Below are 19,608 nucleotides of genomic sequence, written 5' to 3'. Positions count from 1 at the left end.
CCTGTTACCTTGGCACTATGTAATGATTAAGAATGACTTCAAACGAATTTTTGGTTGTTGGTTAGTTAGTTTGTTGTCGATAATAACTCTTGTTAATGACTGTGTTAATGAGTACATCAGAATTATAAAATCAAAGATGTCAGATGTAACATGCTGGGCAGCCAAAGAAAAGGGGACCCCAAATTTCTAGAATGACCCAAGTAGATTACCGGAATTTGTGTGGCTCATTTTGTATGTCCATTCTCTGGTTTTATTTTGAAGTGGTGAAGAGTCAACGGGATACAGGGGCGGATCTAACTCTCAGGAAACGGTGGGGTGGGTGGGGGGGGGGGTGATATAAGGGGGGGGGTGAGCGAAGGCGTGCCGAAGGGACGGTCTAAGAATAAATTTAGGAATTTAAGTATTCCATTTAGTATTTTGGCCCTATTTTACTAGTATCATAACAATAGTATACTCTCATCGGCTGAACGGGGGTTGAATCCCCCGTAAACTCCCCCTCACCCCTATATCAGCTGCTGGGCTGATAAAGGGAAGGATCATAAAAAATAAGCAATCAGACAAACATTACGGATTCTGTCCCAAACAGAGTCTTCTAAGCTAGTCGAAAACATTTTTTGGGGGGAAACATAGTCATCCTCTCTTGACCTCTTTACAATGAGAATGTAAATTTGAACTAGGAAGTTTCTTAGTAAAATCATGCCATATTGTTAACGTTCTCAAATTTGAAGGGAAAAAAATGAAAATTTTAACAAACAAAAAAGCCCAATCGTCCCCATTGATTTGTGGTCGTATCTCCTTTTTAAGCTCTGCCCAGAAGTGATTGGTTTTGTCCATGGTTGTATTTGAGATATATTTCAACGAAAAGGTCATAAGGTCGATGAGAGTTGTTCAAAATCCCGTGACCAGTAATTTACACTACTCAGTGCCCTTAATTTTTTTTTAAATCGTCACTATCGATCACAACCACCTTTTTCACGACCCTCACATAAATTTTACACAATCACAAACAAGTCTATAGTTAATTTGTCCATTGATTTTTGGGACTATTTTTTTTTCTTCAAATTCTTTGTTGTTTCAAGGCGTTTGATCGTATGATACTTTGCCCGGTAACCGAACAATTAGGGCGATTGCTGTAATCAGTTATCTTTTCAGATACCGCCCCGATAGGTCACCAGATTACTTCCCTTCAACCATTAACAAAAGGTAGCAAACAAACGGCGCCTGACTGTAGGGTTAAATGTGGGGTTGTCATTGAGCCGATGGTCTAGTTCCTCGACTATAAAAAAAAATTACCGTCGTCGGACTTTGGTTTGTCTCGTGAGGGATTTTTATTAGTGCAAAGTCAAAGTGTTATACAGTTTTTGTTGTCTGAATGCATTATGCGAAATTTTCTTTAAGAGCCTCAATATATTGAAATTTGTAGTCCAAATTCAGATTATATAGAAGAGATATACGGGCACTAAAATAATATACAAAAGGCGGACGATGAATGGCAAAATAGGTTTAAAACACATTTTTCACAAAATTATATTATACAATAGTATACGTATTACAAAGGATTTTATTCTCTCTCTGCATGTCAATCATCAATTTATTCTATATAGGCCTATAGGTTATGTAGAAGTTCATTCGTGGAAGTAACAATTATAAATATGCTCTGCTTGTCTTAGAGCATGTCTTTACGGAGTGAGTACCGGTTAAAAAAATCAATTTAATGAAAAATGTGAAACATGAAAAATGCGAACAATTCCATAACAGAATCATCATGACCTACTAAAACCTTTGTGTATTGTTTAGTTATGACTTTTGCACTTATTTTTATGCTACTACTTGAAATCGCAGTCTTGTGGCAGCTTAAGGTATACACACTAATGTGAAACTTTCCTAAATAAATAACCTTGATGGCTTTTAATCTGCAAACCAGAACGTCTTGATTTTGAGGTGTTTGTCTGATACAAAAATCATGTTAACTCATCATTTCGATCAATGTCAGGAATGAGAATAAGAACAATATAAATATTTGAATAAATTACGTTCATGAACATTGATTTTGCTGTGATTCTGCGAATCGAACAGAATCATTGAAGAAGAAAAAGATAGACAAATAGTCTTCTGGACAGAAAAACTATACAAGAAAATATCATAACTACGAGGTAGAAATTTCATACAAAAGAATAACCTTTCAAATTTTGTGGGACATCTAATTTGCAAAACGAACGCAAAACACCCCCATATTTAGACCTGCTTCGCTCCAACTATAGCTTCGGCCATAAGTTTTATAGTTGAAGTCCCAACTATAGTTGAGACGATCCCCAATTACTATTCTACTAGCGCTTGGATCCTCTCAAAATATATAGGGGGTGATGATAGGTTGAAGGAGGTGCAGCAGCAACTAAGACTATAAAAGGGCGTGACTTTAAGCGAATGCATATGCTCTGTTTACTACTAACTGAATGACTTGAAATTAAAAGGAATTAAAACGTTGGGCAAATGGATAAATATTTTGCCCAATGTTGGTCAACATACCAACTGCCTACACTCTTGGGCAAATTCCCCCCCCCCCCAAAAAAATGTTGGTCCATTTTCACCTGAATTTACCAACAATGAGGTAACTTCAAACCAATGTTGGGTAAAAAAAACATTGCCCAACAGTGTATTACACAACAGTGTTTAACCCAACTTTGTAGTTTTATGTTGAATGCAGCGCACTGTGGGAGAGTTTCTTTGTCCAAAGAACAGTGAAATTCTTGCTCATCAGCATTTTGTCTTGCAACATCCATCCTTGAATTTGATATACATTGTTATCGGTCATAAACCCTTTACATAACCCTTCATGATGAGACCCTACAGTTCCCTATGTTTCTCATTTCTACACTCCTCAGCCTCGAGCCCGTCGTTCGACATGGCCAGCTGTGTGACGTCGTTCGGCAAGTCGTCAACCTCGTACTCCTTGCTGGCTTTGTTGCCACGGCAATTGTCCCATATCAAATATGACACGACCAGGATGATGACGACGGCGCTCACGCAGCCCGCGCAGATAGCTAGGATCGTTAGGGGTTCCATCGGTTTCCTGACAAAAGCTGTGCAAAGAGTGCGGAAGGTAGGTCTAATATTGTTATTATTGTCATCCCAATGTCGTCGCCATCATCAATCAAGAACCACAGCTTAATCAGTAATTACAAATTGCCAGTCCCCATTTACCAATCCTAAATCACCAATTGTTGATCCGAAAATCATCAATCACTCATCAATCGGAGTCACCAGTCATCAGTAATTAAATTATACATCGGCAATAAAAAGTCATCAATTGTCAATCGTCAATTGTCGATCGTTGATCACCAGTCGTCGATCATCAGTAAATTTTGTCAATCGTCCGTTGTCGATCATCATCGATCAGATATCATCAATCGTCAATCGCCAAAAGTCCATCGTCGATCGTCAATAGTCACAATCGTCAATCGTCACTAATGATCACCAATCGTCAATTGCCGATAGTGCATCGTCAAGCGTCAATCTTCACTCGTCAATCGTCAATCGTCAATCATCAATCGTCAATTATCGATCATCTATAGACCTTATGCGCTAAGGTGGAGCTATTGGGTAATGTTGTTCATCGCTTATGTTAAAAACCTACCCTCGGCGTCACCCGCAAAGTCTACCGTATATCACCAATTACAAAAATTACCACCAATGTTATTAACAAATCACAACTGTCGTCAGCATATCTAGAAGCACTATTATACATACGTGGTTCGCAGTTCGATCCAGGATACCCCTGCAGACAACTGCAGGTGTAACTTGTATCCACTGGGGTACATGTACCTCCGTTGAGACAGGGGGAGCTAGCACACATATCGGCCTCTACGTGAGAAGATAACAGCCCAGCATTACTACAAGATGCCTCAAAAGTGATGTCATTTTAAATGGAGAAATTGTTTAAATTTTCTTGTCCTTATTATTTTTGAATAGTGAATTGATAACATTAATTTGAAATTGTGTAACACATTTTTAAACTAGAAAGCACTCAGAGAGCGCAAACCTCCGCCAAGGCTAAACGATTCCCCGCCATATTGTCAGTACACCCAAAAGAAATACTCGCATAAATGGTGAAGGATCCTTTTAAAAAATCCTGGATCCAGACCCAGATCCGGATCACTTCCAAAATCTAGTCGATTTGTACTTGTAGCAAGGACCACCCCTAAAAACATGCATGCAAATCCGTCGATAACTTTTGGAGTTATATACAGACAAACTAACTAACCAACAAACAAACTAACCAAATCCGATGAAAACATAACCTCCTTCGCGGATGTAATAAGGATGCCAAACTACATAATAATGTTACAATACACTTATCTAGCCCGAAGAAGTTATGAATGTAAAGTTTTTAATATCAAAACAGTACTTTGCACAAATTCTGTTTTAGTGTGTGTATTTTCTGCTGTATATCTTGGGAATTGGGATGATATGTATATCTCACCCATGCAGCCATCTCCAACCAGGCCGACGTCATCAATCGCAATGTCGCCGCGTGGGCCATTCCCGTCCACGCCCTCAACGGTGATCTATTTCAGATACATCATGAATGTAAATGGGCGTTAATCACATGTCATCTAATGATACTGGAAAAAAAGGTTGATTGTCTTTTTATGGCAAGAACCGTTAATACCCGGTATCCATATAAAATGTGTATTCGGGTCTAAAATTATCGGACAGCCACAGATCGAGGGATCTTTGTCAGTTCTTAAAGTACTGAGGAAATTGAAAGCGCAGTCCATCTTATAATTAGCCAGTGACTACCGCGTGCTGAAAACCATGTTTCGATTTTTTCCATCGTCTCAGATGCCCTCCGTGTAAACTAACAGTTGGAAGTTTTCATTCATTCCCGTGGCTACTTTGACTTTTAAATAATAGATTTTTGATTTTTTAAATGCCCATCACTTGTGGTTTCATCATCACTTGTTTTAGCTCTGCTGTTCCTTTACTTGACATAATTATTGTGGTCGACAAATTTCACTGAACTTTTCAGTTTGTTTTACTGCAACTTCATTGCAGTCATCATTCAAGCAATACGATTATATTTCCAACATTTTTACTATACCGATTAGAACAGAAAACACTTCAGTAATGAAATTGCTCTTGTTCGAATTTCCAAACACAATGGGTGCATGCACATTAATGCAAACATAAAGTGTGTTAAATTGAGAAAATTATGATGTATGACAGGTAAAAATCCCACCAAAATAAGCAGACAAAAGACCATCAGTAGGCCTATATACACAAATTACTACGATAAAAAACCGGTTCGCAGTATGACATTTAAAGACGTAGAGCAGTGCCGAAACGTTCGGTCGTGTTTACTTTTTTAAGTAAAACGACAAAATGCAAACTTGAAAATTAAGTTAACATACTTTATATATCCCTGCTACAGTCTTCAGATCGATTTCGTGTTTCTTCCACAGATCTTCGCTTGTTAACTCCACAGGGTACTCCATGCCGCCGACAGCCACGTTCAACTGGCCCAGGTTAGCACCCAGTGAGTGGTAGTAAAACTCCAGCTTGCACGCTGCTCCTTCCATCTTGTAAAACTCCAGACTGTCTAGGATTGCTTTGTCGCCCGCTGATTGGTCGGATGATTCTATGTACATGTAGCGGCCTTGGTAAGAACGAAAACATTAGGCAGGTATGTGAACACATTTAACCCTTTGATGATAGGATCATGAAACTTGGCACATCGCTAGAACATGCTTTATTAATAAAGATGTAAGCTATAAAGGGCAATCCTATAGAGTTGTCCTGAGACAATATGGGGGCCATTTTCCAACATGGCTGCCAAAGACATCGTGCCTTGTTTGGTGGATTAAAATAAGGTCGATTCCATCGAGAAGTTCACATGTCTTATTGTCAGATCTATACAAGTCACTCCGCAATGTTCGCCAATGACTATCTTTTCTGTTTGTGTCCAAACGTAGGAAGGTACAAATAACTCCAATACTACCAAAACAACACTAAATTTCATTCCGACGAAAATTTCACGGCTAAAAAGGTGGTGGTTGTTTCACCGAGATAACCAAAAATAAACATCCTGCGTGATTCTTTTCAGAAATTGATCGGATTTGAAATTTAATTCAATGAAGGCATGCCTTGTTACCTAGTTTATTTTCTCCCAAGGTGTGGTCAAAACTTGGGCCAGTTCCAGAAGTTGGTGTTTGACCGCTCAGCCTTGTCCAATCAAATTGGTCGAGGGTAACGTCAGATACCTGGTCGAAGAAGCACAGGTCGCCATAGAAACTGCCCTCAAAATCGCAGTATTGTGGCAGCTCTGTCCGTTTCGAAAAACAAAATAGAGAAGAGGAGAACGACATGTGTTTATATTGGAAAGGTGCTAACGTGCAACTCGCAAGTCACAAACCGATTCATGTGAATACTGAAACTCCTTTAAAATAGACGAAATTCAGATTACCAGCATAATCAAGGCACGTGTACTATGCCATTACAACCATTGTAGCCATTATCTGAATTTAGGACTTTCTCTTTTGATCACATGTACATGTACTGCGCAATGACTTCACGACTTATGGTCAGGTGACCATGGTCAGGTGACCATTGTAGCTCGCTAATACTCGGTCACTATCAGTGTGGGAAATGTACACAAACCAAGAAGGTAGGAGGGACTTGTAGCCGAATCCGGAATAGTTCATTCCAAATACATGCATCCAGGCTCATTTTCTGCCCCCAATCGTAGCACTGATCAGTATGTTCTTATTGTTCTGTGTATTAAGAAACTAACCCCCCCCCCCAAAAAAAAACCCAGTTAAGGCGCCCATTGCTGCCATTTTGTTACACTTCATGGGATTAGCGTCATTTTGGCCGTTTGGCAAACCTCGGCTTCGGTCCGACTATCTTAATCTAATACTTTAAAAGAATTATCATTTCTACAATATTTTTAAAGGAAATCAAACCGACGATTCTATTACAATGCGAACTTACTTCCCGTTTGAAGCAGAACGTCATCTAAAGCAACATACGCTCTGCTTGGGTGATGTATTTCTGCCTGGAAAGCAACCTACAGAACAAGAAATATAATGTGTAACAGAATTATAAAAAGATAAGTTATGTGGATTGAGAATACACAATATAATGGTGGAATCGCATTATATTTCCTTTCAAAGTCCATTCATTTATCTGCAGGCTTGTGTAGATCCATGAATGTAATCCTACCATACAGACTCACATCCTATCCAGTATTGGTTTTTGTATTTCTAGGGGCCTGATGGGAAGTGATAATGATAATGTAGCGCCTCGAATGGCCAATATTGGTGAATGTATGCTCTTATACATTATTTTATATGGTTTGATATGCGGCCTTAACACTTTTGAGTACAAGTAAATTATATGTGCCCTCCCTCGTGCCTGTGGCCATGTTCTGTGTGGGTTTTTTCCCCCTTATATACCAATAATTCACCATGTCTTCAGACACCTGTTGTGTCCAGCCATCAAGATCATTAAAACCATTCTTTCTCTCCGAATAATTATGTTTTTCGGTAAGTTTTGACTTGGTGTATACTACAGGAACGAAAGAAAAGCAACCTAGAATGTGATGATTTGGTTTAAAATCACAGAATTACAAGAATCATATAAGCCGAAACGCAAGAATGGGTTAGGCCTACCATTGTGTATCATTGCACCCAAAAGGAGGATCGATTAATTAAAGATTACACGAACAATGAAGGAAGAAGTATTTAATATATTGAATGTAAAAACTACATACATGATGTGAAAAAAATGACCATACACACAGTAAATTGTTGAGGGAACAGTCAATTTACCTGGAATTCGGCAGGATAGTTTAGATTAATTCTAGCCATAAGCCAGGGGTCATTCTTTGGCATTGCGATGCCCTGCGCAGGAATGGCCCACACTGTCTCCATTGCTTTGGAGGGATTCTTGTGGACAACTTTCACCGTCAGGTTGGATGAGGCCACGTTGATGTGGTACCAGAACGTCAGCACCGTGTGAGGGGCATCTCTGCTCCCGGAAATCATCGGCGTCAAAAGCCTCCCTATCTCGCCACCTTGCCCCGTGGCTATGGCGTAATAGGAATCTTGAAATACCAAAAAAAAAAAAGTTGATAACTTTAAAGTTGACATTACTTTAAAGGCAGAATCGTCCATACAAGTGCGAATAGTTATAATTCATGTATGCGTGCGCACGTATAGGAGTTAACGGAGGCAAGAAGCACAAGAAGTGCATTGGTACTGTATGAGAGGGGGTGTACCCTATGTTCCCAATACCGATGTTCCACGAAATCCTTAGGATTAGGGTTAGGGTTTAGGGTAAGGATTTCGGGGGAAATCGGTGTTGAGGAACATAGGTATCGGGGAACATAGGTATGCACCCGTATGAGAGCACGACCATTCGGTCGTTGTTTTTTTTTTAAATTGGGAGGGGGGGGGGTTTCAAAGTTGTGTAGATGATTTCACAATACAGCGAAGGGTGAAAAGTACTTTCAAAACCAACAGTAGTATCGATATGCAGGCAAAATTGGTGAAGAGAGTGACAAAATTTGAGGCTCAAAACGGGATATAATTGAGAGATTTAATTTGATGCCCCAACCATGAAAGGGAACAAAAAGTCCGCTTTCAGGACTTACGCAACATGTGGAACGACATCTTAAGGCAAGGTCTATGAAAGTAACATTTTTTTCCAGCAAATATGATACCTAAAATATTGGCATGTATGTGCACATGGTTTGACTATTAGGCTATACCATGATAGGTTGTGTCACGGGTTTAGATACTTCTGAACATAGGTGAAAAGTTGTTTTGTAACATGTTCTGTGACTGACTCTCTTCATGTGGGGTATGAAGTAAAATCTTCCCATTTCGGCCTGTACCTACCGTCCGTATGATCGAACTCAGGGCCGATCAAGATTAGTAATGGTGGCGCCCTTTGTCTCGCAAATGTCATGTTGAGTTCCCTCTCCACCAACTCGCTTTCCCAGTTGCATAGAGAGAGGGGCAGGAAAGTGCACTGTATTTCCTCCGTGGTGTTCTTTTCGGCATATTCTCCTGTCAGACAAAGGGAAGAATTGGTAAGGAGGTAGTAAGAACAAATTTGAAAACAGACCGTGAGAATGCCTCTAGCGAATAGATCGTTTGCACGGTGGCAATATTCGAGGTGTGTGCTTGTCTTCAAAAAGGATACGTAGTAGAGGTCTTGCGCATTCATTGTTAGTGAATTAATATAACAACACACTTCTCACAGATGGCTACTGAATGCAGTCGATCTATTAAGCCAACTATGTCATCCCGCAAAGAACGAATATTCACTTCATCTGATTGAGCGGAGACAACACGATTTACATGTTGGGTAGAATTTATTCAATGGAATGAGCCTAGATCGAGTTTTCATTCGAGTTCCAACTGAGGTAGTTATACATATAAAGTGTATGTCTCTCTACGTACATCGTCTGGTCGCAAGTTTCACTCTCGAAAATTAGAGAGAGCGTTTACAGCGAATGTAACAGTGTACCATTTGAACGTTGTTGGAATCTCACCTGTAGTTACACCAACTCCTAGTATCAAAACAAAGGCAAGAATGATGTATCGGGCCGCCATATTTTTCCAAGTAAATGTTACTCGCATTCCATTGGCGCTTAAACACAAACCGGCAGGACTCCGAGTACAAAACAATGTTCAATCGAATTAGTCACAAGTTACCTCTGCGTGGAATACATTCCGACTCTGGTTCAGTTGAGTTAATCATTAACTTTCGGTCTCTTCAGTTCCAAAGTACGCTTTGATAATTGATTAAACTAGCAACGTGCACTACACAAAAGCTTTATTAATTATAGCAACACTACAGTACTGTGTAACGCCTAAAGCAAATACAGTCGAACGATTTTGTCTGACTGCTAATCAACCCATAGAGGATAACTATATGTAAGCTCAAAGGCTGCTTTACATGTCATGTGACATTTAAAGGTAATATAAGACAGCGTAAACTCTATTGCAAAAGACACAAACTACAACACGAGCAGTAGAAACAAACGAAAAACTAGATTTAAGTTACCTGATCGCCTATTTTAGTTACCTGATCGATCACCTCAAAAAAATGAGCTGAAAACAATGCTCGTGCAAACTTCGAAACCCTACTAATTTCGTTTCTTCTAAATTTCCAACTCGTTAGCAAAATACTACATGTATATAGAACCAGATTACTTTGTTTTTGCCAGGGTGACCTTTTAACTCTGTGATTCGGGTTCAAAATCCACTCAGACCCACGTGTGGTTTGTGTTGTAAACCTAAGTTGGCCAGATGTCCATGAAATATCATTACTGTGAATTCATCCCTTTTCAACCCCCCCCCCCCATAAAATAGAATTTTTTCATCGTCTCTTAGGTGACGTCTCCAGGCGGCCAAACTGAAGTTACGTATTGTGGAGGGCCTTAGTTTCATTACCAAAACTATCAATACAACAATAGATAAAAACAATAGATATATAAAGTAAATAAAAAGAACAAAGCAATTTATCGCTGTAAAGCGCTCAGAAGTGATTAAGATAAAGATGCGACCGGTAATTGATCAAACATGACTCCATCTAATTCTAAAGAGAGAACGACACCATGACCCATGACGAAAATTTACACTGTCCAAACTTCGTTACGTTTCAACAAGGGCCTTTTAAAAAAAAAAGCTCCTATATTTGCGACGACGAAGACCGTACTCCCAAGACAAGAGTTTTCCTGAACTCCCCACACGAGTAATATCAAGCATTCCGGTTGGTAAATGCAAGGCTGTACCTTGATTCCGTTTAAGGTGACAATGACCTATAAATACGATTTGGTATCTTTTCCCGCTTATCAGATATTTCATTGTGTATAGGCCTATTCAATAGTAGACCTGGAGGTCCATTTTTAGATTTGGACTCCGGGTGACTTGTCATTTGGCATTAAAAAAAAACAAAAAAAACATCAGTTTGAAGGATCAATGAATTTGGGACGGATCTAATTATAGTATCAAGTGGTCCACTCGAATAGTGCGAAGCGGACCAGTTATTTAAAATGAAAGAAAGAGGAACGTAAAGCAATCAAAGCAAGTACAGTTGGTGAAATTATTTTGTATTCAGAATGCACAATACTTCTAGAATCTGTTAGACACTTTGCATTGCAGTCAAATGAGAGGTGAAGCCTACTTTTGTTTTTGTTGGATGTTGAGTAAACCTCTTCAGGGGCGGATCCAGGAATTTGTGCCGGGGGGCATCAGCAAATCATTGCTGAAATGTAGACAGGTTTTCCCCCCGATACTTGGCTCCGCAAAATCAATGGGGGGGGGGGGGGGGGGGCTTGTACCATTCTTTCAAGGGGCACTGTTCAAATCCAACAATAAAACTTTATTACAGAATAGTGTACAAATGAGCAGGCTCTGTCTGTATTTTGGGCACAGGCATCTTTAAATACCAATATAATTGTTGTGGGGTGTCAGAGCAGGGGGCGAGGGTTGAGCATTATATTTTTTATGAATTTCTATGGGAAAAAATGGACAGAGCTGGGGGCGCTACCCCCCCCCCCCCCGATCCGCGAATGAATTTTAAAAAAAATACCTGAAAGATGATTGCCGAACAAAAAAGATCAATTCTCGTCAACTATCGAAGCACGAGTCCATTAAAAACACCCATTATTTATAAGAAACGGAAAAGGAGATGCAGATTAATATCTCTTTTATTTGTGGAATATTGTAGAATATATCATTGAGCTTATGAGCTGTACGGGAATTACCTTCCGTGCAAAGTGGCGGGACATCTCTTCCCTGGCATTGGCAAGTGAAACTATCAGCGGCGGGAATACACTTTGCCTCGTTGTAACCGTGACAAGGAGAGCTCGCGCATACATCATACCCTGGAAAAAATGTCACGACACAAATACACGAATATCATGCTGAATATAAGATTGTCGGCTTTGCATGGTGGAGTATCGATAACGCTTTGGTTTGCGGTAACACCATGGGGTTGTATCTACTTTCGCTCAGTAGATTTAGTTCTGATAAGAACTGTCCTGCTAGTTCAAAAAAGGAACTTGTTCTGCTTATCTACTTTCGCTTAGTACATTGGAAGGCGGTTGGACAATTATCTTCACTGAGGCTGAGGGAGATAAGTTTGGTCTCAACGTTTCGACGAGCGTGCTCTAGTCATCGTCAGGAGATTGTGTATTCATTGTTACTGAATATGTGGAAGTTTTAAATGGGGGAATGGTACAACAAAGACGTTTTTCTCTTGAGGTCAGACAGACTATCAGAAACAGAGATGAGAAGAATTCTCACTACTTGATTCTTTTTGGAACCTAAAGTCTTCACAGAAAAGATTAAGTTCATAGTAAACCGGCAAAATTACCACTTTATTCAAACATAATTGTATACAAGTCCCTCAAATGTGTGTAATTGTGATCACCAGATTAGTCTATAGAGGGCACCATATCAATATGGGGGCAGGGAATCAGACTCGTGTAACATCCGTTTCAGACCGGCGTACAGTCAAGAGTTGCACTGAACCAAATACATGTAATGTCATCGACCCAAGTCGACAGATTAGATTAGGCAAACGTTATATGTGAATGTGACGCTCTTGAAATTAGGGATCGGAAGCTCTTGAGTTGTGGTATATGCAGCAGCGAATTTATTCCGTATCTGTATATGTGAAGACAAGATTTACATGAAGTGATGTTACTTATTCCATCGACTAGTTTTTGGAGTGGTTCCGAACGACGACAGCAGCAGTCGATATTTTGACGCAGTCGCTCCTGTTACAAAAGTTTCATGTATAGAGAAAATCTTTAGCACTGAAGAAAACGAAAAACTGGTACACCAACGGCATCGCTGAAAATGCCAAGTGCGTCACCGACAAGATATAAGTAAGTCACTAAATGGTTTTGATCACTTAAAACACGCACGATGAATGTGTCTAACCTCACCTGTACAATTATCTCCAACGAAGCTGATGTCATCAATGGAGATGTCCCCGAGGTTCCCTTCGCCTCTTACTCCCTGGAATGCAACCTGAAAGAAGGCATAAACTATTCCTACTAGTAATATGATCCAGTACATGGTACTCTTTGAATTATGATGACCGTGTGAAGAAGTCATCTTGTTCAGTGTGTCAAGAAAATTCAATCTGTGTTCTACAGTCGAGTCCATCACAAGACAATAAAAAAGCAGACCAGTCTGAACTTAAATTTCACGAACCATTCAAGGCATTCCTTTGTAACTGTTTCTTGCCAGTTACTTGTTGCCGCGGCCGTTATGAATCGACATGTGATTTATTTTTGACCGGACGTATGATGGATTTATGTTGGATTGTACTACAACATACAGTGGGAAAGGAGTAGCCATTGAGCTATCGACATATACAAGTGATGCTACGTGTCGAAACAAAATGTCCTACTTTTGATCCTAAAAAACTATGTTGTTCACCAATGGAATTAAACCAAAATTCAGATCATGTAAACAAGGCATGACACATTTTATGGAGCGAGTTTCATTAGCTCTGTGCAAAACGTAGGGTGATATTTACACGCCATACAAAATAAAATACGCACGAGTTTCAGAATCTGCCACTTTGGACTCCTCCATCGATACAGCGCGTGCTGCAGCCGAAAGCTTCTGAAGAAATGCAGGATCACACCTGATGTCATTGCACACATCCTCGATCGTTTGGCGCAACACACGATCGAGGAGGTGTGCAATGACATCAGGGGTGATCCTGCATAGTCCTTAAGTTTCGGCTGCAGTACACGCCTTCCGCCACCGTCACCAGTGCTGTATCGACATTCTAAAAATGATTTTTTTTTCGTATACGGTATTTAAATCTCACCTCTTGCACAAGGCTGATTAAACTCGCTTTGTCATGCCTTTTTTACATGATCTCAAATTGTTGGTTTAATTCCATCATGTAAACAACAGAGTTATTTAGAATCGAAAGTAAGACATTTTTTGACACGTAGGGGCCTAGTACCATGGAGCTAGGGCAATACTAGCCCCATAAACGTGGCCTATTTACTGGACTGCCTCCGTAAACATAGGCCACACATCCACATGTACAAAAACGTGTCGCACTTTGCCAAATTTTGATTTTCACATTTAGGCTTAGTTTGTAGGATTTTTTTGCTTTAGAAGCATACTCACCCTCTTTATAGGCTAATCAGAAAGTGCTGCCTTTTTCAGATGTCTATTTTTCGTGAAATTTCCAGATTCATTTTTACACGTTTGCATATCAAAATTTCAACATGAAATTTCACAAAAATTAGACATCTGAAAAAGGCAGCACTTTCTTACTAGCCTATAAAGAGGGTGAGTATGCTTCTAAAGCAAAAAAAATCCTACAAACTAAGCCTAAATGTGAAAATCAAAATTTGGCAAAGTGCGACACGTTTTTGTACATGTGGATGTGTGGCCTATGTTTACGGAGGCAGTCCAGTAAATAGGCCACATTTATGGGGCTAGGGCAATACCAACCCTGAATGTCCCGGCTACGCTCGTCAAGTCAATCTCGTGCTTCTTCCACATGTCTTCACTGGTAAGCGCCACCGTGTAATCCTGGCCGGCGACCTGGACGTTCAAAGCCCCCAGGTCGCTCCCGAAGGCGTGATAATAGAACTCCAAGGTACAAGATTCACCGGGGGGTTTGTAGTACTCCATGCTGTACAGGACTGCCGTCTTCATCTCCTCGGGTCGAGTAGCTTCAATAAACAGGTAATGTCCTACACGTGCACACACGGGAGAAATGGGGCAGTTTCATGAGGCTTATACCGATGTGTATATTGTGAGCTTGTCACTAGTACATGGATAATAGTTGCACCGATGCCTGCTTGGTTTATTGTGTCTCAGCTCAGTACATCACATGAGGTTCTGGCTTAATCAAGGGGGGTGGGGGCTACACTGTTCTGGGTGTAATCTGACCTAAGTTGGGGCCTTATACTTTATTCATTTAGTAAGTTGGGGTTCATGCATTCCAATGAGGATGAGGGAATGTCCGGTTCCGGGTGTGTGGTTTCAGAGCACGTGACGACTAATACCATGAAGAATGTGTCCTTTCTCTATGCTATAGCTATCATGTAAGGATACTACAACCATAGAGCTGGGACCTAACTGAGAGTACAGAAATGGGCTGAATACACATAGTATTTCCTTAGCTAAAAAGCCTTACCAGTCAATGTGCCCTGCGACGTGTATTGTGTGTGACTGGTTCTCAGCCAAGATGTTCTCCGAACTGGATATGTTTGTTAACACTTTAATATCAGAACTTATGAGCTGATATAAAGGGCCACAACTTTCTCAAAATATGACATCACCACGGACTGCTTTCACATCATCACATTTTTAACAAAGTTCCTCATTTTTATTTGACTACCGAGGATAATGCCTATACGACCCTACAGTGTACTTGTAAAGTAAAACGATGAAAACAACCTACTTATGCGTGAGTCATGTTGTGTCCATGTTTGGAGACAAAATATATTTTCAACGTGTACTTTTTTTTGCAAATCGAAACATTGTCTATAATACGCTCGGGTAAACGAGAAAAAATCACTTTATTTTGTTGTACTTTAGTGATAAATTTGACTTCTTCCTAGCACAATGCCATGGTGTTAAGCTAGTAAGATGTACGTTAAGTGAGTGTACAGTGATATCGAGTAACAGTCGAGCACTTTTATAACAAAGTTCTTGGGACTTTATAAGTTACCTTATTATAACAGGTACCTTGTGTTAACAGAAATGGAAAACAAAGAAAAACAAAGACTTGGGACCTGAACTTCAAGCATGACGTTGCGTTGACAGTGCTCTTCTTATCAGGCTTCGACTTATTATCCGCATCTTACCATTCGCGCCTTCTCCCAAAGTGTGATCAAAGAGCGGGCCGGTGTCGAGAGAGGGCGTTTCACCGCTCTGCATCATCCAATCAAAATCGTCGACAGAGGTTTCGGCCACGCCCGCTTGGTAGAATTGACACAAGTCGCCGAAGACCCCGCCTTCGAAGTCGCACTTCGAGATAAACGCTGGTTCACAAAAAAAGGAACACAAAAAAGACAATGGACTAAACAATTTCGAATTATTGGCATCCATGCGCCAAACCCCGTTCTCGCGGGGTAGCCTGGTTTGGTACCCGCCCCAAAATCAGTATCGATAATGTACGGACCGGGAGCCAGATCTGTTTATGCTCAAAACGAACTCCTTTTTCCGACGGTTGCAGACACCCCCCCCCCCCCCCAAAAAAAGGGGGATGCTGGTTGGAATAAAACATACAAGTTGAAAAATTATTTTTATTTGTTGAAGAGCACAGGGAACGCATTTTTATAATCACAACGCACCGCATCTTGTTTTGCTAGACTTTCACTGGAGAAAAAAAAATGCACTGCAACGCAAACGAGTGTACTAATGGGAAATCAGCAGAGAACCATGCATGATATAATTAATATAAATGACGAAACATTTTGACTGGACACAGGTTTTGCTCAGCAAATATATCTTGAGCTAAGCGAATTCCCGTACCTTTTGGCAGTTTCATGAAAACCCCCTTCCCCCACCCCACACACACACTTACAGCCCGTTTGGAGGAGGACGTCATCCAATCCTACGTACTCGCTTTCGTTGCGTTTCATTTCGGCCTCAAAAGCAATCTGAAATTAATAGAGACAATGCAATCAATAAAAATAGCATGGACGTAATGAAAAGAAACAAGTGCGTGTGCACAATATGCTCTAGATCTGGCCGCCTCGCATGCATAATTTGCACGAAACGATTGTGCGCACAAGCCCGGGCCACCATCTCACAAGGAAATCACGCGCTGAAAATTGACCAAAATAAGCTCCTTAAATGTCCCGAAAAAATAGTGCACCCTAAAAATCAAGCGGCGCTTATTTTATTTATCCATGTTTTCACAGTGAACAAAATATGTTTTTCTCTGTAAATCTTGTCATAGACCCATGGGCCAGGGGCAGATCTGAATATCAGAAAGGATATGGCCGACGTTTGATCAAACGTAGGCTAACAAGTAAGGCACTCAATCAGTCTAATCAATGCTTAGGGCAGGGGAGAGACTGAGAGGGGGCGGAGCTCGGAGTCGGGCTAACAAAGCTTGCGTGGTTCATTTTAATTTAGTTTCAATGAATAAAAACTGTCTTTACTCATGTGTATCACTGCATAACAAAGCCAAGATGGCTACTTTATGCAAAGACTCAATACCTGAAACTTAGCGGGGTAATTGATGGTCGTTCTAGCAAATAGCCACGGGTCACCCCTGCCTAGTGCCATGCCTCCACTAGGGAGACTCCACACGGTCCTCCTCGGTTTAGTCTGGTCCTCGTGGACTATGCTGACTGCCAGGTTGGCTGTGGTCGAACCCACGTGATACCAGAAGGATACAACGGTGACGGGAGCGTCTTTGCTGCCCTCTATCATTGGCGTGAGGAGATGCGCTTCCTGGCCGTTTTTCCCAGTTGCTGCGGCGTAGTAGGAATCTGGCCAATGAGATGTGAATATAAAAAAGAAGTGGTAAACAAGAGGAAGTTTTCGAAATCTAGTTTCGTCTCCAGCTTAGGGCTTCATCTTGAACTTAAAAATCATTCAATTGGCTTGAATGTGAAAGCCAAAATTGGAAATGCTCTACGCTTAATAGAATTAGTTTTGAGTGAAGGAGTTCATGGACCTATATTGAGTTCCTCAAGTCAGGCTGAGCAGTAACGGATCTGGGGTGGTCGCAACATCCCCCTCCTCCCATCCAGCCGCTGATTAGTGTTATAAAACTAATAAAATGGGGCCAAATATAATAAATGGAATGCTAAAGTTTGCCCTAGAATGCAGGACAAAGCATCGTAGATTTCAAAATATTTGAAATGCTGGAGATGTAATGGGTTATTATGACATACAGTATTTGTTTTCTTAATCACCTTGGTATTAAAGTATGAGACTATTAAAGCTACAGTGTTACTCAATTTTGGAGGTCTCTATATACGTTGTAAATTATGAATGTTCCCTTCCATACCAAATTTCGTTTTTCAAAATGTCGAAAAATAGCAAACTTGCAGTAAAAACACATGAGCTCTCCATAGACTTCGGGCATGCACCGTGGATAGCACTGACACACAGTAATTTCAGGGCAGAACATGTACCTCCCGAGTGATCAGCGAAGGGGCCATACCCCAGGCCGGGGATGGACGGGTCGATGATGCCACCAATCACCGTGGTTATGAAATTCACCCGTGCCCAGCTAGCCGTTACTCCCGGGCCTTTATTGCTCGTCCATCCGCACAACCTCGGCGGCTCGAAGGAACATTGGATTTCTGTGTAGCTGTCTGCATCGACACCTGTTTACAAGAAAAGCAATCCAACGGATTATTGTAAAAGAAATTGGTAAACATAAAAGGAAACTTTTTTATTGACATGGATCAAAGTAAATAATGAGATAGCAGACGAGGAGGGTGCAAATCGTGAAACGGACCAGATCCAACAAAAATGAGTCTTTAGGACATTAAATCGCATAATTTTCACATGTATTAGGCAGAACTCACTCAGCTCTTAATTTTGTTATACCACAGGCCCCAGGTTGTTAATTGTTAAAAAAAAACGCATTAAGGAGGAACTACTTGGTACGGCATGGTCAGGAACAGGGTGATTAGCATTCAGATGTTGTAATCTTACCTCAAATACCCCATAAATATTTTTATTATATAGGCCGACAATAATCTATAGGAATTTGGTGCAGTGTTTGTGTGACCGGGTACGATTATTGCCCACATTATATTATGAGAAAAACTGTTTAGTCTGACAGGGATTAACACTGATAGCAAACAAAGATCTCAGATATGTAGTTTGGTGAGGGTTAAACATACATATATTTGGATTATGAAAGGTTGAGTTGGGTTACCAGCTTTTGTCGCTATGACCTTAGCGGCCACCGTATACTATCCTACAGTGTTGTCAAGATTTTATTTTGTCTTAATTTTCCCCTGTGCGTACTCACCCTTAATTTTGTGTAAGTTTGCTGGAGTCAGTTCAAAATATTATACTATATTGCATAGTACTTCGGTCTGTAAAGATCATTTAAAATACGTTTTGAAATACAATTCTACCTCTGAGTTTTTCCTCTCAAAATTCACACATGATGGACTTATTGTTCGCCGTTATTATCTTTATGCAGTGTTGCTTCTTTAACGAATATCTGGAAATTTTCAAATTGAGACTTTCAAAGTAAGTACATGTATATTATGGTTCAAACCAGGTTTCTATTGTCGCTGATCTATTGCAAACTTGTTTACATACCATATGATTGATAAGCAATAATACATAAAACAACCTCTTCGTCGGCTTATCCTACATTGCAAAACTAACCTGTTGTCCATAAAATCACCAGTCCTAAACAAATCAAGCAAGCACCCCTGACGAGCATGTTTCCAGGTTAAATCCTTTCACAGGCAATCAGAACAACGTCGCAACAGATGTGAAATCTCTCTGGCTGTCACGGCGCTTAGTTCAATTCCAGACAAAGTATCTACCAAACTTCTAGCTCTGGGTTCACGGTCCATAAAAAGTATGCACACGTCCAATGACGATAAATATT

At 40.4% G+C, this 19,608-nt stretch overlaps 1 protein-coding gene across 1 annotated transcript; it reads right to left on the bottom strand.

The window, feature by feature from the left end:
* Window positions 1-1,528: 1,528 nt before the first annotated feature.
* LOC119745888 (MAM and LDL-receptor class A domain-containing protein 2-like) lies at window positions 1,529-19,563 on the bottom strand. The gene is made up of 16 exons (XM_038222550.1): window positions 19,380-19,563; window positions 18,161-18,355; window positions 17,235-17,509; window positions 16,594-16,669; window positions 15,872-16,048; window positions 14,508-14,752; window positions 12,968-13,052; window positions 11,780-11,899; window positions 8,901-9,071; window positions 7,830-8,104; window positions 6,991-7,066; window positions 6,152-6,322; window positions 5,412-5,656; window positions 4,481-4,565; window positions 3,748-3,861; window positions 1,529-3,080 (listed from the first exon to the last, which is right to left on the bottom strand). The coding sequence occupies exons 1-16, from the start codon at window positions 19,435-19,437 to the stop codon at window positions 2,845-2,847; spliced, it is 2,604 nt and encodes an 867-aa protein (XP_038078478.1). The 5' UTR covers window positions 19,438-19,563; the 3' UTR covers window positions 1,529-2,844.
* Between the last annotated feature and the right edge of the window lie 45 nt (window positions 19,564-19,608).

Source organism: Patiria miniata, unplaced genomic scaffold (assembly GCF_015706575.1).
Source record: "Patiria miniata isolate m_02_andy unplaced genomic scaffold, ASM1570657v1 HiC_scaffold_7, whole genome shotgun sequence".
NCBI classification, from domain to species: domain Eukaryota; kingdom Metazoa; phylum Echinodermata; class Asteroidea; order Valvatida; family Asterinidae; genus Patiria; species Patiria miniata.
The sequence above is the reverse complement of the archived record's forward strand: the minus strand, read 5'-3'. Positions and strand labels throughout refer to the sequence as shown.

Excerpts from the sequence above, each read along its gene's own strand:
- LOC119745888 (XM_038222550.1), bottom strand. The coding sequence starts at position 19,437 with ATGCTCGTCAGGGGTGCTTGCTTGATTTGTTTAGGACTGGTGATTTTA. Across the intron at positions 13,053-14,507 it reads GCGTAGCCGGGACATTCAGG|GTTGCATTCCAGGGAGTAAG; the intron begins GTTGGTATTGCC and ends GCCTTCTTTCAG. Across the intron at positions 4,566-5,411 it reads CTGTAGCAGGGATATATAAA|ATCACCGTTGAGGGCGTGGA; the intron begins GTATGTTAACTT and ends TATCTGAAATAG.